Below are 21,318 nucleotides of genomic sequence, written 5' to 3' on the forward strand. Positions count from 1 at the left end.
GTTCCCAAAGACCCACGTGAGGAAACACGTTTGCCAAAGCCCTTGACCCCTACCTTGAAACTTGAAAAGGGAAAGCTAAGAGGTGATTAATTTAAGGAGCTAGGACTTCACTCCAAAGATAGTGCAGGTTAAAGATATGAACAATTCCATAGAGATTTAGAAAACTCCCTAGAAGGCAGATCTGTGTGCCTGCCATACAGAAGGTGCTCAATAATTGTTTACCTAAATGAATGATGGTTTGCAAAGTCCTGGGACATGGACCTGAGAGGTCTATGTCCATGCTCTAGATACCTTTGAGGAGTCTTCCCATCCCATGACACCCAGTCTCTGAAAACTGCCCTCAGAGGTGGGCCCTGGGCTGCTTTGTTTGTTCTAGCCAGAGTTGACTGGACCAGGGTGGACAATGACCCAAGCTGGGCCAATCAGATTCTCTCTCCAAGGAATCTGGAATTGGGCTTTGGGAAGCTAGCTAATTGATTGGAAGTGCTTGAGCTGGGGCATCTTTCCCACCACGTGCAAAGAGAAGAGAACAAAGCAGGTGTGTGGAGAAGCACATAAGACCTAGATCCTGCCCCCTGAGAGGCCCTTCCACACTTCCTGTCCTTGGGCCTCCACGAAATACCCCTGATCCACCAACAAATTCCCTTTAGTGCTTAAGCTAGTCTGCAAGTCTGTCTCTTCCCTGCAGTCTGGCAGAGATGCTGGTCGGCTCCCAATGTCCATTCTCTCTTTTTTTTTTTTTTTAAGGAAGATCAGCCCTGAGCTAACATCCATGCCAATCCTCCTCTTTTTGCTGAGGAAGACCGGCTCTGAGCTAACATCTATTGCCAATCCTCCTCCTTTTTTTTTTTCCCCCAAAGCCCCAGAAGATAGTTGTGTGTCATAGTTGCACATCCTTCTAGTTGCTGTATGTGGGACGCGGCCTCAGCATGGCCAGAGAAACAGTGCATCACTGTGCGCCCGGGATCCGAACCCGGGCCGCCAGAAGCGGAGTGCGCGCACTTAACCGCTAAGCCACGGGGCCGGCCCTCCATTCTCGCTTCTTTCTTAGCAATAAGAACCCTGACTTTTCAGATGGTCACTTGGCCACTCAGAATAGAGACTACATTTCCCAGCCTACATTGTAGGTAAATGTGGTCATGTGACTAAGTTCTGACCAATGGGATGTCATAGACATTTCCTTTGTTAGCTTCCAGAAAATATTTTTTTTTTTTGAGGAAGATTGGCCCTGAGCTAACATCTGTTGCCAATCTTCCTCCTTTTTTCCTTTTTTCTCCCCAAAGCCCCAGTAGATAGTTATACGTCATAGTTGTACATCCTTCTAGTTGTTCTATGTGGGATGCCGCCTCAGCATGGCTTGATGAGCGGTGTGTGGGTCCGCGCCCGGGATCCGAACCAGTGAACCCACGGCTGCCGAAGCAGAGAGCACGAACTTAACTGCTGCACCACGGGGCCGGCCCCCAGAAAGTATTCTTAAAAGGAAGAGAGGGACTACATACCTATTAGAATGGCCAAAATCCAAAACACTGACACCACCAAATACTGATAAGGATGTGGAGCAACAGGAACTCTCATACATTGCTAGTGGGAATACAAAATGGTACGGCCACTTTGGAAGACAGTTTGGCGGTTTCTTACAAAACTAAGCATATGCTTACCATATGATCCACCAGTTGTGCTCCTTGGAATTTACCCAAATGAGCTGAAAAACTTTTTTTTTTATATACATATATATTTTTTTTTGTGAGGAGGATCGGCCCTGAGCTAACATCTGCCAATCCTCTTTTTTTTGCTGAGGAAGACTGGCCCTGGGCTAACATCCATGCCCATCTTCCTCTACTTTATATGGGACGCCGCCACAGCATGGCCTGACAAGCGGTGCGTCGGTGCGCGCCGGGGATCCGAACCGGCGAACCCCCGGCCGCCGCAGCGGAGTGCACGCACTTAATCACTACACCACCAGGCCGGCCCCTGAAAAATTTTTTATTTCCACAAAAAACTTGCACATGGATGTTTATAGCAGCTTTATTCATAACTGCCAAAACTTGGAAGACAATGCAATATTATTTAGTGCTAAAAAGAAATGAGCTATCAAGCCACAAAAGACATGGAGGAACCTTAAAGGCATATTACTAAGTTAAAGAAGCTGATCTGAAAGGCTACGTACTCTGTGATTCCAACTATACGACATTCTGGAATAGCCAATACTATGGAAACAGTAAAAAGATCAGTGGTTGCCAGGGGTTGGGGGGAGGGAGGGATGACCAGGTAGAGCCCAGAGGATTTTTAGGGCAGTGAAACTATTCTGTATGATACTATGACAGTGGATACCTGTCACTGTACATTCATAGAGTGAACCCTAATGTAAACTATGGACTTTCAGCGATAAAGATAGGTCAATGTAGTTTCACTGATTATAACAAATGAACCACTCTGGTGTGGGATGGTGATAGTGAGGGAGGCTGTGCGTGTGTGGGGTGAGGGAATATATGAGAACTCTGCCCTTTCCACTCAGTTTTGCTGTGAACCTAAAACTGCTCTAAAAAATAAAGTATATTTTTTTAAAGAAAAGAAAAAATAGAAGGGAGGGTGTCCTCTGTCAGACCTTTCTCCTGGCTAGAATGTGTTAGTGATGTCTGGAGCTCAGGCAGCCATCTTGGACCATGAGGGAGAAGTCATGTGTGGTGGATGATGGAACAACAAAGCAGTAGCCTTGTCTATGGTGATTGGGGAGCCACCCTATCAGCCCTGGACTACTTATCTATAGACTTCTTTGATATGAAAGAGAAACAAATGTCTGTCTTACTTGAGCAACTGTTATGTTATTCTGACACTCATAGCTGAACCTAGCTCTAACTGGTACAGGCAGGCAAGTCACTCTAATCACCCATAAACTGTCCCTTCATGCCCCTGTCAGGCATATATCAGGAAACAGCTTCCCAGCAAGAAACCATTCCGCCCCTAGTGCTCTTAGCAATGAAGGTTCACACAGCTATTCATTCATTCACCTAGTTACTGAGTGCCTGCTCTGTGTTCACACCCTGTGTAAAAGACACAGTTTCAGCTCTCAGGGACATCACCATCTAAGGGAAGAAAGAGCTGAGTAAATAGATACTTATAACGCAGTGTGATTAGGGCTGTAGTGGAAGATGGACAAGGTACCTGCGAGCCCAGGGGAAGCAGAGCTGTGTCTGCTTAGGAGGAACAGGGAAACCGTGATGCTTGACTGTGGACACTGGACAGGCAGAAGAGAGACTGAGAGAGTGCACTGTGAGGCGGGGTGGGGGAGCACGTGGTATACGTGGCAGGACTGCTAGAGGAGGGAGGCTTGCTCAGGGAAGAATGGGCAAGGGGAGGAATATCATTCATTCCTTCTTTCATTCATTCATTTCACCAAGCATCTACTGGTGCCTATTTTAACCAGGCATGGCCCTTCCTTCAAGAGGCTCACAGACTTATTAACACACAACCCGAAGGGGGCACAAAGAGGGGAGGATTCTAACCACCCTTTTCTCAAGAAACTATCTGAAAATCATTCACACTGGGTATAAATGACTGATAACATCTACCCTCTATGATATAATGGGGCAAAGATTTAAGCTAAAGAAATATAGTTTTAAGGAGGAAATTCCAATCATAGCCTGGGGAAGGGAAGGTATTTGGGGAAAGGCACAGAAGTTTCCAGAGCTCCTGTAATGATACTATGATGAGTCACAAGCTGAGGTTCTAGCCCCCGTCTCCCTAAAACTATCTCCCTGGGTGATACCAGCCCAGCCAGCTCTTCAAACTGCCTCTTCTTTAAAATGAGAGAAAAATAATATAATATGGGGAAAAAATCCATTCTTCACTTAACTCACAGAGTTACTGTGAGGCTTATATGAGATCATAGACATGGCAGCATGTGCCAAGGCTTGAGGCATTTGGAAAGAATGAATACGATTCTTCCTGTGGTTTATTTTCTGCCTCTGAATGAGATCAGCCCGCATTCCCTGTGCCTGAGACAGGATAGGTTAGAAAAAACAAGTCAGCCTCTGGATTCAGGTGGGTCCATTTAATCCCCAGGAGTCAGTGATTCTCAAAGTGGGGTCCCTGGACCAGCAGCGTCAGCATCACCTGGAGACTTGTCCGAGATGCAGATTCTTCAGCTGGATCAGAAACTCGGGGCAGGGCCCAGCAATCTGTGGCTTAACAAGCCCTCCAGATGATTCTGACGCAGCTAACGTTTGGAAATCACTGGTCTAATTCTGCCTTCAGAGACACAGTAAATCATCTTGGCTAAAAGCATGGGGCTGGCCCCGATTACCTGGTTTTGAATTCCAGCTCCAGTAGGTACTTGCTATGTGACCTCTCTGTGCCTCAGTTTCCCCATTCATGAAATGAGGATGATAATAGTTTCTACCACATAGGATTGTTGGGGAGATTAAGTGAATTCACATAGGTAAAGTGCTCAGAACACTGGTATTTGATATCTACTAATGTGATCTGTTTGAAAATTAAGTTGAATTTGGTTTAGGAATTTTTCAGCTTTCCTTGAGCTAATTAAAGATACCTCCTCTCCATCCACCAATGATCCCGCTCCCCAAGATTTGGGAACCACACGTGCAGAGGTACCACAGTGAAACCTCTGCCACCGGGCAGTCACAGAGTGCAAGACGTTACATGTCCTGAGTGCCTGCTCTGTGCCAGGCGTGTTACTTGTTACCCTCCCAGCCACACTCTGAGGTAAGCATCACCATTTGCATTTTATAGATGAGGCTGCCAGGGGCCAAGGGACATGTCCAGGTATGTCCAGGTCACGTAATGCTGAACAGTAGCAGGGTCATAATTTAAATCCAGGTCTGGCCAAACCCAAGGCCATGTTCTTTCCCTCCACCGAGCTGCCCCACCAGGGTTAACGGACACGGCTTCTTTGATCCTGGGACTGGATCTGCCTCTGAACGTGAATCCCAACTCAACCACCTCTACCATATCCCCTCACCATCCTCTCAAACGGGGAAGGGAGGAGGGAGGGACAGAAGGAGACCTGTCCAAAGAAAACAAGGTTGACAGCAGTGGCAGGGCCCCAGCTCCAAATACTCCCAGAGCTATCCTACAGAAGAGAAAGGAGATTTGTATGAGTTGGCCCTGAAGAGGATTCCTGGACTGAGAGGTGGAAGTTAGGGAGACAGAAACAGATTTCAGCTCAAACAGAGGAAGATGTTCCTAAGGAAGAATAAGTGACCGCTGGAGGGAGTGAGCTCCCTGTCACTAGAAGTATTCAAGGACTTCAGGTGGTAGCGCATGATTTAGGCACTGGATTTTGGATTAGTAGTGATGGCCACTGAGATTTCTCTCAAAGCTAAGAGTCAGTGGCTCCATGCAAGAGCCTGGGCAGGCACTGGGCAAAGGCAGGTGAGACACAGAGCATCAGGGACATGTCTGAACTTGGAAAAGCAACTGAAGTCCTTCAGGCAGCCTTGCCTGGCTGTTCCTAGACAAAGCCTGAATTCCAGCTGGTGACACTGCCCTTTGTGCTCCCCACCCCACCCCAAACACACACACACACACACACACACACACACACACACACACACACATTGTGCTCTGGCTCTCTGGTTTGTGTTCTCTGCAGGCAAAAGACCACAGATGGCAGCACTACGGCCATGCCCAGCTGCCCTGCTTGGAAGGGCCTTCTGCATGCCCCTCTCCTGGGTCAAGATTCATCAATAGGACCCATTCTTCATTCCTGTGAGTTCTCAGAGCCAGCTGTGGTAACCATGGCAACTTAGCCAAGGGGGCAGAGCAGCTAAAGCTAAGGCCTTGAGAGCTGCAGATTAAATTTCACCATTAGACATTCACTCCTTTGGACTATTATAATATGGGGCATAGGCACCACTTTTGTGGCATCCCATGAGCATTACAGCCATCATTAATCAATCAGTATTTTTCCCACCGACCCTGGGTTTGGTTCATCATTCTGCTAAGACAGCTCTTCAGGTAGCCTCTACCAATTAAACTAGAGTTGGCACAGGAGATGAAAACCATTTTCTATCTTTGCTTTCGACCATGATGTTGACCGTTGAGAGACTAAATCACAAGATATTAGATAATCCAATATTCTCTCCTCATTTTACAGACTGCAAAGAAGGCTCAGATGGGTTTCTTGCCCCAGGTCTCATTGGAAATGCAAACAAACTAAGGAAAGAATACAAACCCAAACTTGTACGTGGCTTTACAGTTTGTAAAGCAGTTGGGCATCTACCCTTTAAGACTCACAGCATCCCAATGAGGCAGTCACTGCTTTTGTTTCCATCTGGCTGATGAATCAATGAGGCTCAGAGAGGTAAAGAAAGTTGCCTGAGCTCACACAGCCAGAAAGTGGTGGCGACAGACCTGGAGCCCAAACTTTAGACTCTGACTCCCTTGTTCATTCCCGTCTGTCGGCCCCAGATCCTGGGGGTCCATGGAATTACTACCAGGGCCCTCTGAAGCCACACTTATGGTAAGCACTAAAGACCAAAAAGAAATGTCTCAAAAATTAGTATGACCACATTCCAAACATGTGTGTAGCTGTTATGATCAATAAGATACAGAAATCTTTAAAACCATTCTGGAATTCATGGTAGTTTTTTGTCCTTTTCCGTATTTCTCAGTCAATCAATATGAAAAGTACAGGTGTCGAGGGAAAGTCAATGAAACTTTGACATTGAAAAGGGGTCCTGCTGTAAGGCAGCGGAATCCTGGCTCCTTTGGTCTGTGACTCTGACGTCCACAAGAAGATGAAATTATATGCACTACGTGTCAAACATGAAAATTTGTAAAATACAATATTTTAATGAGCAAATCAAGTTACACTGAAAACATTCAATGAAAAGATACATAAAATGCAAAAAAAAAAACCAACACCCAAAAAACCCCTGGGGCTTCTCATTTCTAGATCCAACTACCAATTTACAGGAAATGCAGAAGATGGAGAATCTTGTTAAAACTACACCTGGGGATGCGGCAATGAGCACAATCAGACTGTGGGAAGCTACAGAACAGGCCATGCGGTTTCTTTAGCAAGTGGACCACAAAAAATAAAAACAAAAGTGATGGAAGAGGAATCTTAAGAGACTCAAAACACATCAATAAATGGCAATGTGTGGACCTTTCTTGAATCCTGCTTTTTAAAAAATAAACTGTAAAAGAAGTTAGGACAATTATGAGACAAATGGAAATTTGAAAACTAGATAATTGATGATTTAGGGATTATTGTTAATGTTTTGGGGTACAACAACAGTATTGTAGTTAGGCAAACAAGAAGTCCTTACTGTTTAGAGCTACATATTGAAAGATTTAAAGATGAAATGATATGATGTTTAGAATTTGCTTCAAAATAAGATGAGAGTCAGGGAAGCAGGTGGGGACTGGGTGATAAGTCAATGGGGGTTCATCATTCTGTTCTGTTTCTGTGACTATTCCAAATTCTCCACAAGAAAAAAGGGAAGGCTAGAGACCAAAAAATAAGATTGGCAAAATAGTAATAGTTGTTGAAGCTGAGTCTACTTTTGTGTATGTTTGAAAATTTCCACAACACCAAGTTAATAAAAGAAGACAAGAGGTTCTCATATTCAGAAAAGTTGGGAACCACTGCACTAAGTTATCTGAAACCAGTCCTTGACACCTTAGGATACTGAACTGGCCCCTTTCAGTGGATGGTGCACGGCTTTCAGCAAGAGGGATGGGATGGGAGAGAGTGGTGTCTAGGAGAAGTGGGCCTGAGGGCCTGGGGCTCAGGACCAACGGAGGGCAAGGCCCAGGCGGGAGGGTCCTTGAGGGGCAAGCGGGAAGGGGTTAAGGCTGACCAAGCTCCAGGCCTAATTACAGAGAGGGCACATGGTAGAAAGAGAACAGGGTGTGGAGTGAGGAGACCTGGGTTCTATTCTGGACCCAATTCCTTACTAGCTCTGAGACCCTGAGCAAGTCCCCAGAGTCTCTAGGGGAATTTGCACCTGCAAAATGGGAATGACAGTCACTGCTGCTCCAGCCACCTCCCACTGAGATCGAATCACATAAAGACTGGGAAAGTTTGCAGCCGTGCAAACGTGAGCTGTCCTGTTTGTGTTATGCTTTAAGTTTGCTTTTTCTCACCCACCTGCCCATCCACCAGATCCAGAGAAAGGCAGAATCCCCCAGGGCCCTTCCTGGGTGGCCAGCAAGGAAGAGGAAAGGGTGGGACTGAGAAGTATTTGCTAGCATCCCACCTCCAAGGCAATCCAGCTCAGCTCCACTCCCTTAATAGCCTCTGCTCCGGAATCTCAGATCTGCAAACCTGCCCCTTTCCCCCCTGGTGGGGCAGAGGGGAGGGGCTGGGGTAAGGTCTCTGATGGAGTCACTGGCATAGAGTAGGAGCTCATTCACACACACTGAGGGCCTGGCTGTACCCTAGATCCTCTGCAGGTGCTGGGGAAAGGGGGACGTCAGGCTCTACACTCAAGGTGCTCACAGCCCAGTAGGGGAGACAGAATGTAGACAAAGATGTTGTCTAAGGGCTGAGGAGGCCTTGGCGAGCCTGGAGCAGAAGAGAAGCCTGTGTGGGGGCACAGATGGGGAGCACCCACCCCACCCTGGGATGAAGTGATGCTTCATCAGAGCCTCGAAAAATGAGGAGACATCGGTGGAGCAAAGCAAGACAGGGGAAGATGACTCTAAGAGAGGAGAGGCGTCCCTGCAAAGCGCCTGGGTAGGAGGGCTTGGCACATCTGGGGAACAACCAGTTTACTGGAGCAGGTGCATACCAGGGCCAGTGGTGATCAGTGAGGCCTCAGGGCTAAGCAGGGCCCGGAATGACCCTCGGAGACACTGCTCATGATAACGAGAGCCAGGTAGGTGCTTCTCTATCAGTACCACGTGCCAGGCTTTATTCTTAGCACGTGACATACTTTGTATCATTTCGTATAATGCTTCCAACAACCCCAGGAGGTTTTACAGATGAGTAAACTGAGGCCCAGGGAAGTTATGGCATTTGCCCAGGCTCACACAACTAGTAAGTGGTGGAACCGAAACTCAAACCTATGGTGTCAGGCTCCAGAGTCCATGCTTTTAACCAAAACCTCTAGGTTTTATCCCACAAGTGATGGGGAGATCTGCAGCGTTCTGAACACGAGGGGAGTGGCTTGATAAATTCTTGTGGTAGAAAGATCAGCTCTGGGGCTTGGCAGCAGACCCACGTCCAAGCGGGAGAAAGGGGGTGCAGCCTTGTCCCCGAGGCATGACAGCACAGCACAGCCTGGCCCAAAGCTGATCACACAACAGGAAGGACTCGGGTTCCAAGCTCCCAGGATGTGTCTACTTATAACGTGAATCCAGGCACCACTTACTGAGTGCTCGCTTTGGGGCAGACATGTTATTTACCTCGTTTTGCCTCCTGACAACCCCGTGAGGTAGTTATTATGCTCCCCATTTTACAGATGAGGAAACCAAGGCTGGAGTGGGTTAGGCAACTGGCTCAAGGTCATGTAGGTAGCTCCAGGAAGCGCGGAGCCCTCTGCCTCCAGAGCCTTCTCTCCCTACCACACGACAGCAAACCATGAGGTCAGTCCCACATCACTGAACCCCAATCAGCTCTGTAAGGGCTGCTGTGAAGATTAACTAGGTCATATTTTTTCTAATGGTGGATGTCAGGCATCTAGAGAGGCAATGCAGAAACATTTTGAGGGAAGGGGGGGTGCTGAATTTTAGGCCTGCCATTAGCCCCTCTATGTCCCTCTGAGCAAGTCCCTTCCTCCTTCTGTGCCTCAGTTTCCTCATCTGTACAATTTAGAGCTGATGGACAGGACCTCCAAATCCCCTTCCAGGTCGATGCTCTGAGACTCAGAGTCGAGGTTAATCATACCCTGCAAGGCTGCTCTAACCTCAGCCACCAGCAGGAGCAAAAGTCTCCAGTGGTTTTCATCTGGATCAAACCCCACCCCGATTCCAGGCTGGGACAGTCAGAAGGAAGGGTCAGAGGAGAATAGGGCTCTTCCCAGCTGCCCTCTGCATTGCCCATGTGGAAGGGGCCCCCAGCCCTGCCTGCCTGTCCACAGCCCCTTCAGTGGCTACACTCAAGGCTTGGGATCCGGGACCCGGGGCCAGCCCTAGTTCTGCCCCAGCCCCCTTCCCTCCCTGGGCCGACTCCTCGTCCGGAACGAAGGGGCTGGGCAGTGACACGGAAGGCTCCTGCCAGCTCTGACATTTATTATTTCAGGATCCTCAGCCTCTCGCTGTTTTCCTTCCTGCGCTGCTGGAGCCTGTGACTGGCTGTGCGCCCCCTTGGTTGGGCCCCGCAGCCATCTCCCCAGCCTGGGAACCTGTCCAGCCTTGCCAGCTCAGCCTCACCAGCTGCCCCGCACAGGGTGGTGGGAAGCAGGGAAGAAGAGGGGTTGCAGGAAGGGAGCCGCACCCTCAGCTACACTGAGGCCTCTGCAAACCCCAAGTTTCCTGGCTGGGATTTTCCTCCGGAGACTGCTCGGCAGTGATGAGCTAAGAGAGCAAGAACTCCACTGGACCGACCGCTGAAGATTCCCATCTGACTCCTGGCCCCAAGCCCTGAATTCCACCCAACCCTGGGGAGAGCCCGGCCTGCCCTCCCGGACAGAGCAGCACAGGGTCCCATGCCTCGCATCCTCTGGGTTCCTTGTTGGCCCAGATGAACCCCTCCCTGCCCCCCACTTGGGCTTGATATCCATCACTAATCCCTTAAACCCCAGCCCTAACCAACGCTTTGCAATTTCCTTAATATGCCTGTTCCCAGCCGCAAGACCTCTGCTCAGGCTGCTGGAGCTGCCTGGAGAGCCCCTCCCCTGTTCTGCCTGGTGAACACTTCATCTTTCCGGACTCAGCTTACAGGTCTCCCCCTCCCTACACAACAGAACTCACCCCTCCTGCTGCCCTGTGCCCACTGCAGACTTTATCAGGGCACTCATGGCCCTTATTGACCATGCGTCTGACTTCTCTATGAGGCTGAAAACTCGAGAAGGGCAGGGATTGGCTCATTTGCCTTTGTATCCACAGCACCCAGCTCGGGGCCTGGCACATGAGTGCAATGAACGTTGGTGGAATGAATGAATGAGTAAATGAATGAATGGATATTAGCAGGGCCCTATGGGAACACAGAAAAGGCAGCAGGGGTTAAGAACTCTGGCTTTTACATCACACTGTTCTGAAGTCCAAATTCTGGTTCCAAGACTCTTAGCTGTGTGACCTGGGGCAAGTGACTTAGTTTCTCTGAGCCTCTATTTCCCCATCTTTCAAATGAGATAATAACAGGATCTACGTCATAGGACTGAATGCCATCAGGCATTTGAGCACCAAGCCCAGTGCCCGGCATATGGGGAGGGCTGCTTGGTAGCAGCAAAGAGCTTCTCTGTATTCCCAGACCCTGAGACACATTCCCAGGCTGGCCAGGGGAATCATCTGGAGTGCTTAAAAAAATAAGGATGCCAGAGCCTCACTTCAGACCTGTTAAATCAGTCCCTAGAGAGGGGAGGGGAGAGTCAGGCCCCACAGTGGAGTGAGACGTGAAGCACCCCAAGGGCTCTGAACCACCCGAGTCCAAACCCCGGCTCTGCCACTTACTGCTAGTCGAGTTGCCAGATTTAGCAAAAATAAATACAGGACTCGCAGTAATATCTGAATTTCAGGTGATCAATGAGTAATTTTTTAGTAAAAGTATGTCCCAGATATTGCACAGGCATCCTGTATGTTATGTGGCAGCCTTGTTTACTAAGCTATTTCACCTCTGTGCCTTCGTTTACTTATGGGGATTACATGAGTTAATATATGGAGAATGCTTACAACACTGCCTGGTGTGTTTGCTATTCTTATTTGTTTTGCTTTTAAAGCAACCCAGATGACATGGATGACCCTTGAAAACATTATGCTAACTTAAAAAAGCCAAACACAAAAGGCCATATATTGTAGGATTCCATTGATATGAAATGTCTGGAATAGGCAAATCCATAGAGACAGAAAGTTGCCAGGGGCTGGGAATGGTAGTGACCACCAATGAGCACAAGGTTTCTTTTTAGGGTGATAGAAATGTTCTGGAATTAGATAATGGTGACTATTGCGCAACACTGTGAATAAAGACTACTGAACTGTACACTTTAAAATGGTTAAATGGTGAATTTTACGTTATATGAATTTTACCTCAATTAAAAAAAAAATCTACCTAAAAGCAACTCAGGGGATTGTAAATGTCCAGCCAGGATTGAGAACTGGGTAGGCTCTCAACAAATGTCTGATGAAGAAATAAATGGCTGGGAGAGAGCAAAGGGCAGAGCTGAGGGAAGAACCTGCCTTGTCCAGAATTAGGTTCAGCTATTCATTCCTGGACACCTGCAAGGTACACAGATTTCTCTTTTTGCTCTGGTGCCAGGACTGCACAGACAATTTTAGTGCTCACTGGTAGTAATTACTTCATCCCTGTTGCAATTATCTCCCCCTTTTCTCTGTGTGATTCCTGATCTCTTTAACTGTCCCACGTGCAAGTGTACTTGTGATTTTATTAAAAGGGAATTTTAAAAAATTATTAAGTCTCTGTTATGTGCCAGGTATGTGCTAGATGTTTTATATGTAACCCCTCAAATAACCCCAGAAGATAGTTATTATCACCCCTGATTTACAGATGGGGAAACTGAGATTCAGAAAGGGTAGGTCACACAACCCGAGGTCACACAACCAACAGAGATTCAAACCCAGGTCAGTCTGACTTCAGTTACTGGACTCTCTCCACAGACCTCAGCCATGTCCCTGTATACTGTAGGTTGTCAATCATCTTTTCATGGGCACAAGTCCTTCTCCTTCCCAGATGGGGGCCTTGTCTTGTCATCTTCATGCCCTCAGAATCTCCCATCCTGCCTTTGTCCACAGCAGGTGTTCAGTAAATAGGGTTTAAGGGATTACTAACCTTAAGTGGGCACGTAAGAGCTGACCACAATAGTTCTTACCCTGACTGCTCATCCGAGTCGCCTGGGGAACTTCTGAACCACTCACTTGCCCAGGCCTCACCCCCAGGAGATTCTGATTCAGTAGGTCTGGGTGGAGCCTGCGGCATGTGAAGTTCTTAAAACCTCAGTCAAGGTCAAAACCCAGCCAGGTTACAGAACCTTAGCAGCTGTTCCCAGCTTGGCCTCCTGTACCCTCCACGGTGAGGCCCACTCACTGAGGCCAGAGAGGCCCAATCACAATGTTCCCAGGACAAATGGAGCCCAGGACCCTGCCCCAGAGTCTGGGGCATTCACTGGGCCTCCGTGGGCCTCACTGCCTCATGTGCTTTGGGCGTAACACTAGGCCCATCAAAGGGCCTTCTAGCAATAATGTCTGCAGACTATACTACCAAATTGCCTTTGAGGAAAGCATTTTCCTTCTGTTCTGACCTAAAGTTCCAGTTTCTGTCCCCAAACCTGCCCATGTTACCTCAGTGGCCAGAAACAGCAGACACAAGGCAAGAAAGTAAACACTGAAGACTGAAATTTGGGGAGGGGAGGAGACTATGCGAGACTGGGCTCGCGGCTATGAGTCTAGGAAGACCCTCTGCCCTTGTACAGAGGCAGCCTGCTCTGGGAAGAGGCTGGGCTCAGGCAGAGCTGGGTTCTAAGCCCATACTGGAAAACCCTCTTGGCCCAGGGCCCTAGCCACCATCCCACGCCTCTGCTCCCCATCTCAGGAGAACTTCTCATCTGCCCCCTCCTCAATCAGTCCAGGCCAGTGTGGAGGGGAAAACAGCACTAAACCTGTTCTTAAGGTCATCAATGACCTCCATGTTGCCAACACCAGGGTCACGTCTCAATCATCTTATTTTAGCTCTGGACATCCAGGCAGCATCTGACAGAGCTGAGCGTTGCTCCCTCTTCAAAACATTCCTCTCCTGGCTTCTGAGCTACTGTACTCCCTTGATTTCCCTCCTTCCTCACTGGTGGCTCCTTCTCAGTCTCCTTTATTAACCACTCTTCCATCCTAATCTCTCGATCCTAGAGCTCCCCAGAGCTTGGGCCCTGGCCCTGTTCATTCCTCGCCCTGAGTGATCTTTTGTGTTTCCGTAGCTTTAAACACCAGCTAATGCAATCAATGCATATGGGGTTCGCGGGCCGCCTACACAAGCATCTCCTGGGGTGCTGGTTAAAATGAAGATTCCCAGACACTTTCTGTACACTGGCAAACTTGCTGTCAAGGACATATTGTCATCTTTTGCCAGTCTGGCATCTGAACTTCCTTCCTTCGTCTGGGAAATTACTTGCTGCACAAGGCTTGGCAGAGCTTGACTCCTATAAAAGCTGAGAAAACCAAATTCTTCCTGCGCCAGCCTCCCTTGCAGCTAGGGTACAGTTGTATGAGCGAGGCTCGACCAATCAGAGGCACTCACTGCAGACTTTGAATCAGGAGCAGAGAGAGTGGAAGATCCATTCTTATGCTGGTGGCAACAGTAGTGAAGGTGCCTCGTCTCCGGGGAGCAGTGGTGGTACGAGCTGTGGCATTTAGTGCATAGCAGCAGTGTCCTCGCCAAACTGGCTCAGCGGAATGATTCTGGCTGAGATCCTGCCTGCTGCCTTGCTCCCGTTCTCCAGCTTCCCAGAAATTCTGTGAGCTACTGAATATTCCCTTTCAGTGAACTTTTTTTCTGTTTAAATCAGCTCAGGTTGGTTTCTGTTACTTGCAATAAAAAGCCTAAATAAGATACAGCTACTGAATCAGACTCTCTGGGAATGAGGCCAGGTGATTCTTACACAGAGGCAAATTTGAAACCCACTATCTCAGCGTTGACAACTCGCAAATGTGTATCTCCAGCTGACTCCTTTGATTTCCAGGTTCATACATCCAACTGCCTTCTTGACATTTCCACTTGGATGTCTCAAAGACCTAAAGATGTACAAACAGAATTCTTGACTTTCCCCCAAACCTGTTCCTCTTCCAGATTTCCCCTTCCTAGGAAGGGTAAATGGCACTATTCCATTAGGAATTTGGGAACCATTTCTGACCACTCCACCAACAAATCTTGAAGTTACTACTTATAACATACTTGTCAAATCTGCCCACTTCCCTCCTCCACCAATCACGGCCCTGTCCACACCACCACCATCTCTTCCATGAACAACTACAATAGCCTCCTTGGGTCCTCTCCTGCTCCCCTCCAGTGTAGTCTCCACAAAGCAGCTGATATGATCTTTCTAAAATATAAATTGAATCATGCTGCTTGCCTGCAAAATAAGTAAAATCCAGACGTGCTACCAGGTTCTCGAAGCTTGAATATGATCTAGCCCCTGCCTACTTTCCCAAACCTCCCCCAATGAAAGGTGTCCTTCTTCCATTTGCCCATCGCTATGCTTCTGCTCCTCTGGCCTCCTTCCAGTGTCACAAATACTTTAGGTTCTTTACTGCCTCAGGGCCTTTGCCCAAGCTGTTCCCTCCATCTGGAGTACTCTCACACCATTATTCTCTATTAATGCTCCTTTTTAGTGTTCTTCTTTTATCTGTTATTCAACCAGTATTTTTGAGCACCTACTATGGTGCTATGTAAATAATACAATGGTGAGATAGATTCGAGTCTCATGGAAGTCAAAATCTAGTGAGAAATCAGATTTTAATAAAATAATTATACAAATAAATGTAAAATTTATCTATGGTGTGTGATGCAAAGGAGAGAGATACAGTGCTATTAGAGAGAACTGAGCTAGAGTGAAAGGGGAGAGACAAGTTGGGAGGCCACCGCAGTGTTCCAGGGCAGAGGTGATGGTGGCTTGGACTAGGATGTAGAGAAGTGGGTAGACTGCAGAGACCTTAGAACGGAAAACTGATGACCCCTGGTGACCCAGTGTGCATGTGGAGGTGCGAGACTTTTGGCTTATGTAACAGAGTAGAGAGAGGTACCACTCACTGAGAAGGGAAGACTGGAAGGGCCAGGCTGGGGGGAAAGTCATGAGTATGATTTTGGACACACTGAGACATCTAAGTGAAACAGCCACGTGAGCAGTTGGACATGAAGGTCTGGGCTGGAGGTACAAATGTGTGAGTCACCTAAAGATGGGGGAAGCCATGGGTGTGGATGAGATTGCCTGGGGAGACTGGCTAGCATGCGAAGAGATGAAGATCCAGGACCAAATCTTAAGGAAGGCATTGACGGGGAAGATGAGCCTTCATGCCACTCATCACAATGTGCAATTACCGACTTGTTTGTTTACCTGTTTACTGCCTGTCTTCCCCGGAAGAGTGTAAGCTCCATGGGTAGGGAGTGCATCTCTTTTACTGAGCAATGTGTCTACCCAGGGCCAATACAGGGCCTGGCATGGAACAGTCCCCAGGCACTATGCTAGCTGCTGTGGCCCTCGGCAGCGCCAGCCCCATCCATTCCTTAGGCAACATGACTGGGTCCACTTTTTGCCCAGCAAAAAGTACAAAAGCCCAAAGGCCCTCCAAGTCGTGCTGCACTCCCTTAGCTCTCCAATCCATCTTTTTAATTCCCCTATCCCTGAGCTTTCCAAACTGGGGTTCATCTACACCCGGATAATTAGGGAGGCACAGAGCCTCTCCCCGGAGCCTAGATTGTGCCAAATGAAGAGGAAGTGCCGTGGACACACTGGGGGGGACACTTTCCAGGCCCTGCCCCTCTTCTCTGAGAAGTGTCCCCTCCCACAGTGTAGGTCTCTGTGGCCATGTTTACTCTGCCTGAGCCTATCCCTCCATGACCTCTGCTGATGAAACCAGGGGTGGAGACCCGGCTTCTGGAACCAATGCAGTAGCTGGGCTGGGCCAGCAGCCTCTCTACTAGGCACTTGGAAGTGGGACACAAGACTGTCTTGGTTACCTTCGGATGCTGGACCAGTGAGGTCACGTGAATGTGGGGGCTGAGCTGCCTGTCTTCCCCAGAAGACTCTGAGATGCCCTTTGGGGCCAGTGTGATGACAAGTGAGCAAAAGCACTGTTCAGACGTGCAGAAAGAGGCAAGAGACAGCGAGAAGGACGGAGCAGCTGCTTTTGTCCCTGATGACTCCCCAGCCTCAAGTGAGGCCCCGGTGAGGTCTACTTTTACTTACTGCTCTCCAGTCCCCTGAAGCACCTTTAATTCCTTAAAACAAATTTCCCTTCAACATAAACAAGCTTGAGAGGGTTTATGTTTCTTGCAAACAATCTCTAAGATTATATAATTTTTATTATTTTTTGTAAAACAAAAATTTTATGTTTTGTAAAACAAATATAGACACACGATGAAACAGAATGTGAAATTCACAAGAATATTAAGACTAAGAATGAAATTCTTTTTCCAAAACAAAATTCAAAAAAGCAAAAGTCACAAAGGAAAAGATAAATTTGACTCCCATAAAATTTAAAACTATGCATTATAAGACATGATACCAATTTAGGTAAACATTCTCCTAACCACCACTCCCTTACCGATAACATATTTTCTCTGAGGACCTACATTGGGAAGCATGCACGTTTCCACAGCAGTTACCCCTGGCGAGAACACAGGGATTATGGGACATGGTCAGAGGTTGCTTTAGCCTTTTCTGTTATGTTTTTAAATTTGTTAATTAAAAATTATTATGCCCTGTGTGCAAATAAAATTTCAAAAAAATATATAATACACAAGCCTTTGAAGATGCCCTATTTGTGGAAGACTGCTTCATCCAAGCCTCACCAGGAGACAGACGTTCACTAGCAGTGTGGGACACGCCAGATAGCATGAATTCTCGGCACTGGTCAAAATGGCTTACTTGGTTCCTGAATATGCTCTCTTCCCACCAGTCTCCAAATTCACTCACTTGTCCTCTCTACTTTCATCCTTCAAGCATCTTTATGTCTTTGGTGCCTAGCACAGAGATGGCATGGAGAAGTGCACAGAGCACAGGCCTTAGAGTCAGACAGACTGATTACGTGACACAAGGCAACTGCCTTAACCTCCCTGGACCCATTTTCACCTGTGTTATTGTGAATATCAATGAGACAATGGATGTAAACGGGCCCAGGACAGGAGGAAGGTTGACAGAATGATTATCTGTCTTAATACTCTCTTACGGTTGTAGGTGTTTCACAATCAAAAACAACTTTAACAACCCAGAGAGGTAAGCAAGAAGGGATGATTAAACCTATTTTATGGGTGAAATAACCGAGGTTCAGAGAAGTTACATAGGGAAACAGGCAGTCGGACTGTAGAAAGAAAGAGAAAAGGACCAGGGGTTAGAACATTTGGGTGGAAATGCCAATTCTTCCACTTCCCAGCTACGGGGAGCTTGGAGAAGTCTCTCACACTCTCTGGACATCAGTTTCCCCATCTTAAAAGAGCGAGTTCCTAGGTGATCTCTCTCTTAAAGGGTCTCTCAGCACTGACATTCTAGTTTCCTGTGGCCTGCTCAGGGTCCTTCCTAGCAGGAAAGCAAAAAAAGGGCTGCAAGTCCCAGGACAGAGTCCCTAGTTACTCCCAGGGAACCAGCTGGGACTGGAAGACTTGCTTTAAGAATCAGTTACATTTTGATTCAGCCAAATGGAGCTTCAAGCCTGGGGGTGGGTTAGTCATGCCCAGAACTGTGGAGGTGGGGGATGCCAGCATCAAACTACATGTAAATATAAACATGAATGCGAAACCAAACAGGAAACCTTAGGAAAGTCCAGTCCAAAGGTCAGATTCTAACTTTTCAGGCAGTGAAATGCTAAAGACAAAAGCTGTGTTTGGGTGCCACAGCCTTTCTGTTGCAAAAATGAACCCTTGCATGCACCAAACCAAAGTCCCAAAGGCAAAGGAGGGCAGGTTTTGTCTGGACTGAACTGGGGCGAAGCTGAGCGCTGAGCAGAGCCTGCCACGGCCCCCAGACCCATTCCAAGGGCTCCCCCGAGCCCTGCTGACACATGCAAGTGCTCATGCACACCAAGCCAGGCCAGGCCAGATGCACGGGCATAAAAGGGCATTTCTGTCCCTGGAGAAGGGACATAGTACAGCCCCTTCTCCTGCTCTGATTTAACATTTTAATGAACAGTTCTGAGAGGAGGGTGAACTGTGAAAGCCCTAAAGATGCCCACGGCACTGGACTCTTCCTGGTCACGAAATTCGAGGCCAGGAAGACAAACCTCAGGAAGCTCTCTCTCCTCAGGATGAGGCTCTGCAGCAGTTTCCCTGTGAACTTCCCAGTAAGTCCACATTCATGGGTGGTGGACTCCAAGCTATTGGTTCTGCCCAAGGCAGGAAGCCAAAGGTCACTGGCTGCTTCTTATTTTAATTAAAACTTGTACTCCTACTACGTGCAAAGCACCAGGCTAGGCTCTGTGAGAGAAATGAGAACAAAAGAGACCTAGTCACTGTCTAAAGAGGTCTGTCAATTAACCTGGTAATCATTCTATTTATCAAGATGTAGGCTTTACACACATTGCCTCATGTAACACCATAGCCCTGTGAGGTAAACATTAGTATCCCCATTTTACAGATGCCAAAAGTGGGGCTCAAAGAGATCAGGTCACATGCCCAAGCTCACACAGCTGGCAAATTGCAGAGTCAGAATTTGAACACAGGTCTGTCTCCCCCACAGTTGATGCTCTTTCTACAATCCTCTACCACTCCTACAAAGCAATACATACAGACTCTGGGATGGGGGTTCAGCCTGCCAGAGGAGAGGAGGAGAAGCAGAGATTTCCCAAGACATTGGCCCAGGGTATTATGAATTATTGAGCTTTGTATCTGGCACACAGTAGGTGTTCATACTTTTATGGTGAAGAATGGAAGGTGAGAGCCGTTGCTGAGGTCAAAAACGACACCCAAATTCAGGGCATCCTCTGAAAGGGAGCTGCAAAAACACAGATTCTCTGTTGGCCCAGAGCCACAGGGTGTCTGCCCTAGAAGATTCCTGCAGAGGAGGCCCGGGAAAGTGCAGCAGGTCCGGAGAAGGGGAACGAACTCCGGCGAGCAGGGGAATGGGGTGGGGCAGCCTGCAAGGGCGAAATAAAGGCCTGGGACGCGTTTATGGGAAAGACAAAGAGGAGAGGGGAGGGGAGGGGAGAGGAGACGATAAACTTGCCAACAGCCCGGCCAAGGTGAACCCCGGCTCCTGGCGCCTTCTCCTTCGCATTCATTCCACAAACGGCGGCCAAATCTCAAAACCAGCAGCCAGAAGGAGGGGGCCTCCCTGCAGCCACGGAGAAGTAAGTTCAGGACTGAGGCGGGAAGGCCTGCATCCCAGAAGGGGAGTGACTTTGGGGGCAAACTTGTGAGGCTCCGAAGATGAAAATCCAAACAGATGCAGCGAGGCGCTGAGCAAACACACATGCGACGAGACAGGTCACCAAGAGCACTAGGGGTATGTGCCCCGACCAGTGAAGCCTGTCACCGAGGTGACCTCGAGGCCCCCCCCCCCCCCGGAGACAGTCCCTCGGGCCCTCCCCCGCCTCGACGGCGAGGACGCGGATGTTTGCGATACACTCGGTTCTCACAGATCTAGGGAGGGGGCAGGTTTCTGGCCATCGCAACTCCGGTCACGCCTGTGAAGGTCAAGGCGAGGCCCTGCCGGGACCCCCAACCCCTCCCACCACGGCCCCCTCACCTCCTCCCGCGCCAGCGCCGCCCCCCGGCACCGGGGCATCTTGGCGGCGAAGGCAGCGGCCCCGGCCGGGGAGCTGAGGTCCTCCGCGGTGACGGCCAGGAACTCGGCGACGCTGAGCTGCTCCGGCATGGCGGGCGCGCGGGGGGGGCGCCGGGGCTGGGGAGAGAGGCGCGGGGGGCGCTCGCTGCACCGCGCTGGGCCGACCTCACCGCCCGCCGCGGGCGCCGTCCGGGCCTCCGCACGCCCCGCCCCCGACTGCCCGCGCCCGCCACAGCCCCGTCCCCTCGCGTGCCGGAGCCCCGAGCTGCCCCGCCCCGGCCTTCCAGCCTCTCTCCGCACCTTAGCCTGGACAGCCGGCCCCCGGCCCCTCGCCCGGCCCCTCGGCCCCGCCCCCAGGCTCCCAGCCCCCGAGAGCTCCGCCTCTGGCCCCCCGCGCCAGCCCCGGCCCCCTTGCTGGGCTCCTCGGCCCCGCCCCCAGGCCGCCCAGCCCCTGAGAGCTCCGCCCCCGGCCTCGCTTGACGCTTCTCCACCCCGCCTTCCTCTCGGGCCCTCCACGGCCCCGCCCCCTTTCATCCCGCTCCCTCGCCTCCCAAGTCCCCATCCCTCCCACGGTCCCGGTGCCACACCCCCGCGCCCCTCTTCAGTGCGCCTTGCCTCCTCCTCTCCTACCGATTCGTTCCCAGCCCCATGACCTCGCCCCTTCAAACTTACTCCCACTGCGCCCCAAGCACTGCCAGCCCTGCCAGTCTCTGTGCCCCGCTCCGCCCCGAATTGCCCCACCTCTCCCTTGGCC

General features: G+C 49.4%; 1 protein-coding gene across 4 annotated transcripts in view; it reads right to left on the bottom strand.

Annotated features, from left to right (window-relative positions):
- The window catches only part of ASAP3 (ArfGAP with SH3 domain, ankyrin repeat and PH domain 3), a 46,846-nt gene extending 26,129 nt beyond the window's left edge, over positions 1-20,717 (bottom strand). For all 4 annotated transcript variants that reach the window (XM_058553197.1, XM_058553198.1, XM_058553201.1 and 1 more), the window contains exon 1: positions 20,526-20,717. In XM_058553197.1, coding sequence (XP_058409180.1) covers positions 20,526-20,654 — 129 coding nt within the window. In that variant the 5' untranslated portion in view covers positions 20,655-20,717. The remainder of the gene's footprint in view (positions 1-20,525) is intronic.
- Between the last annotated feature and the right edge of the window lie 601 nt (positions 20,718-21,318).

Source organism: Diceros bicornis, chromosome 13 (genome assembly GCF_020826845.1).
Source record: "Diceros bicornis minor isolate mBicDic1 chromosome 13, mDicBic1.mat.cur, whole genome shotgun sequence".
NCBI lineage: Eukaryota > Metazoa > Chordata > Mammalia > Perissodactyla > Rhinocerotidae > Diceros > Diceros bicornis.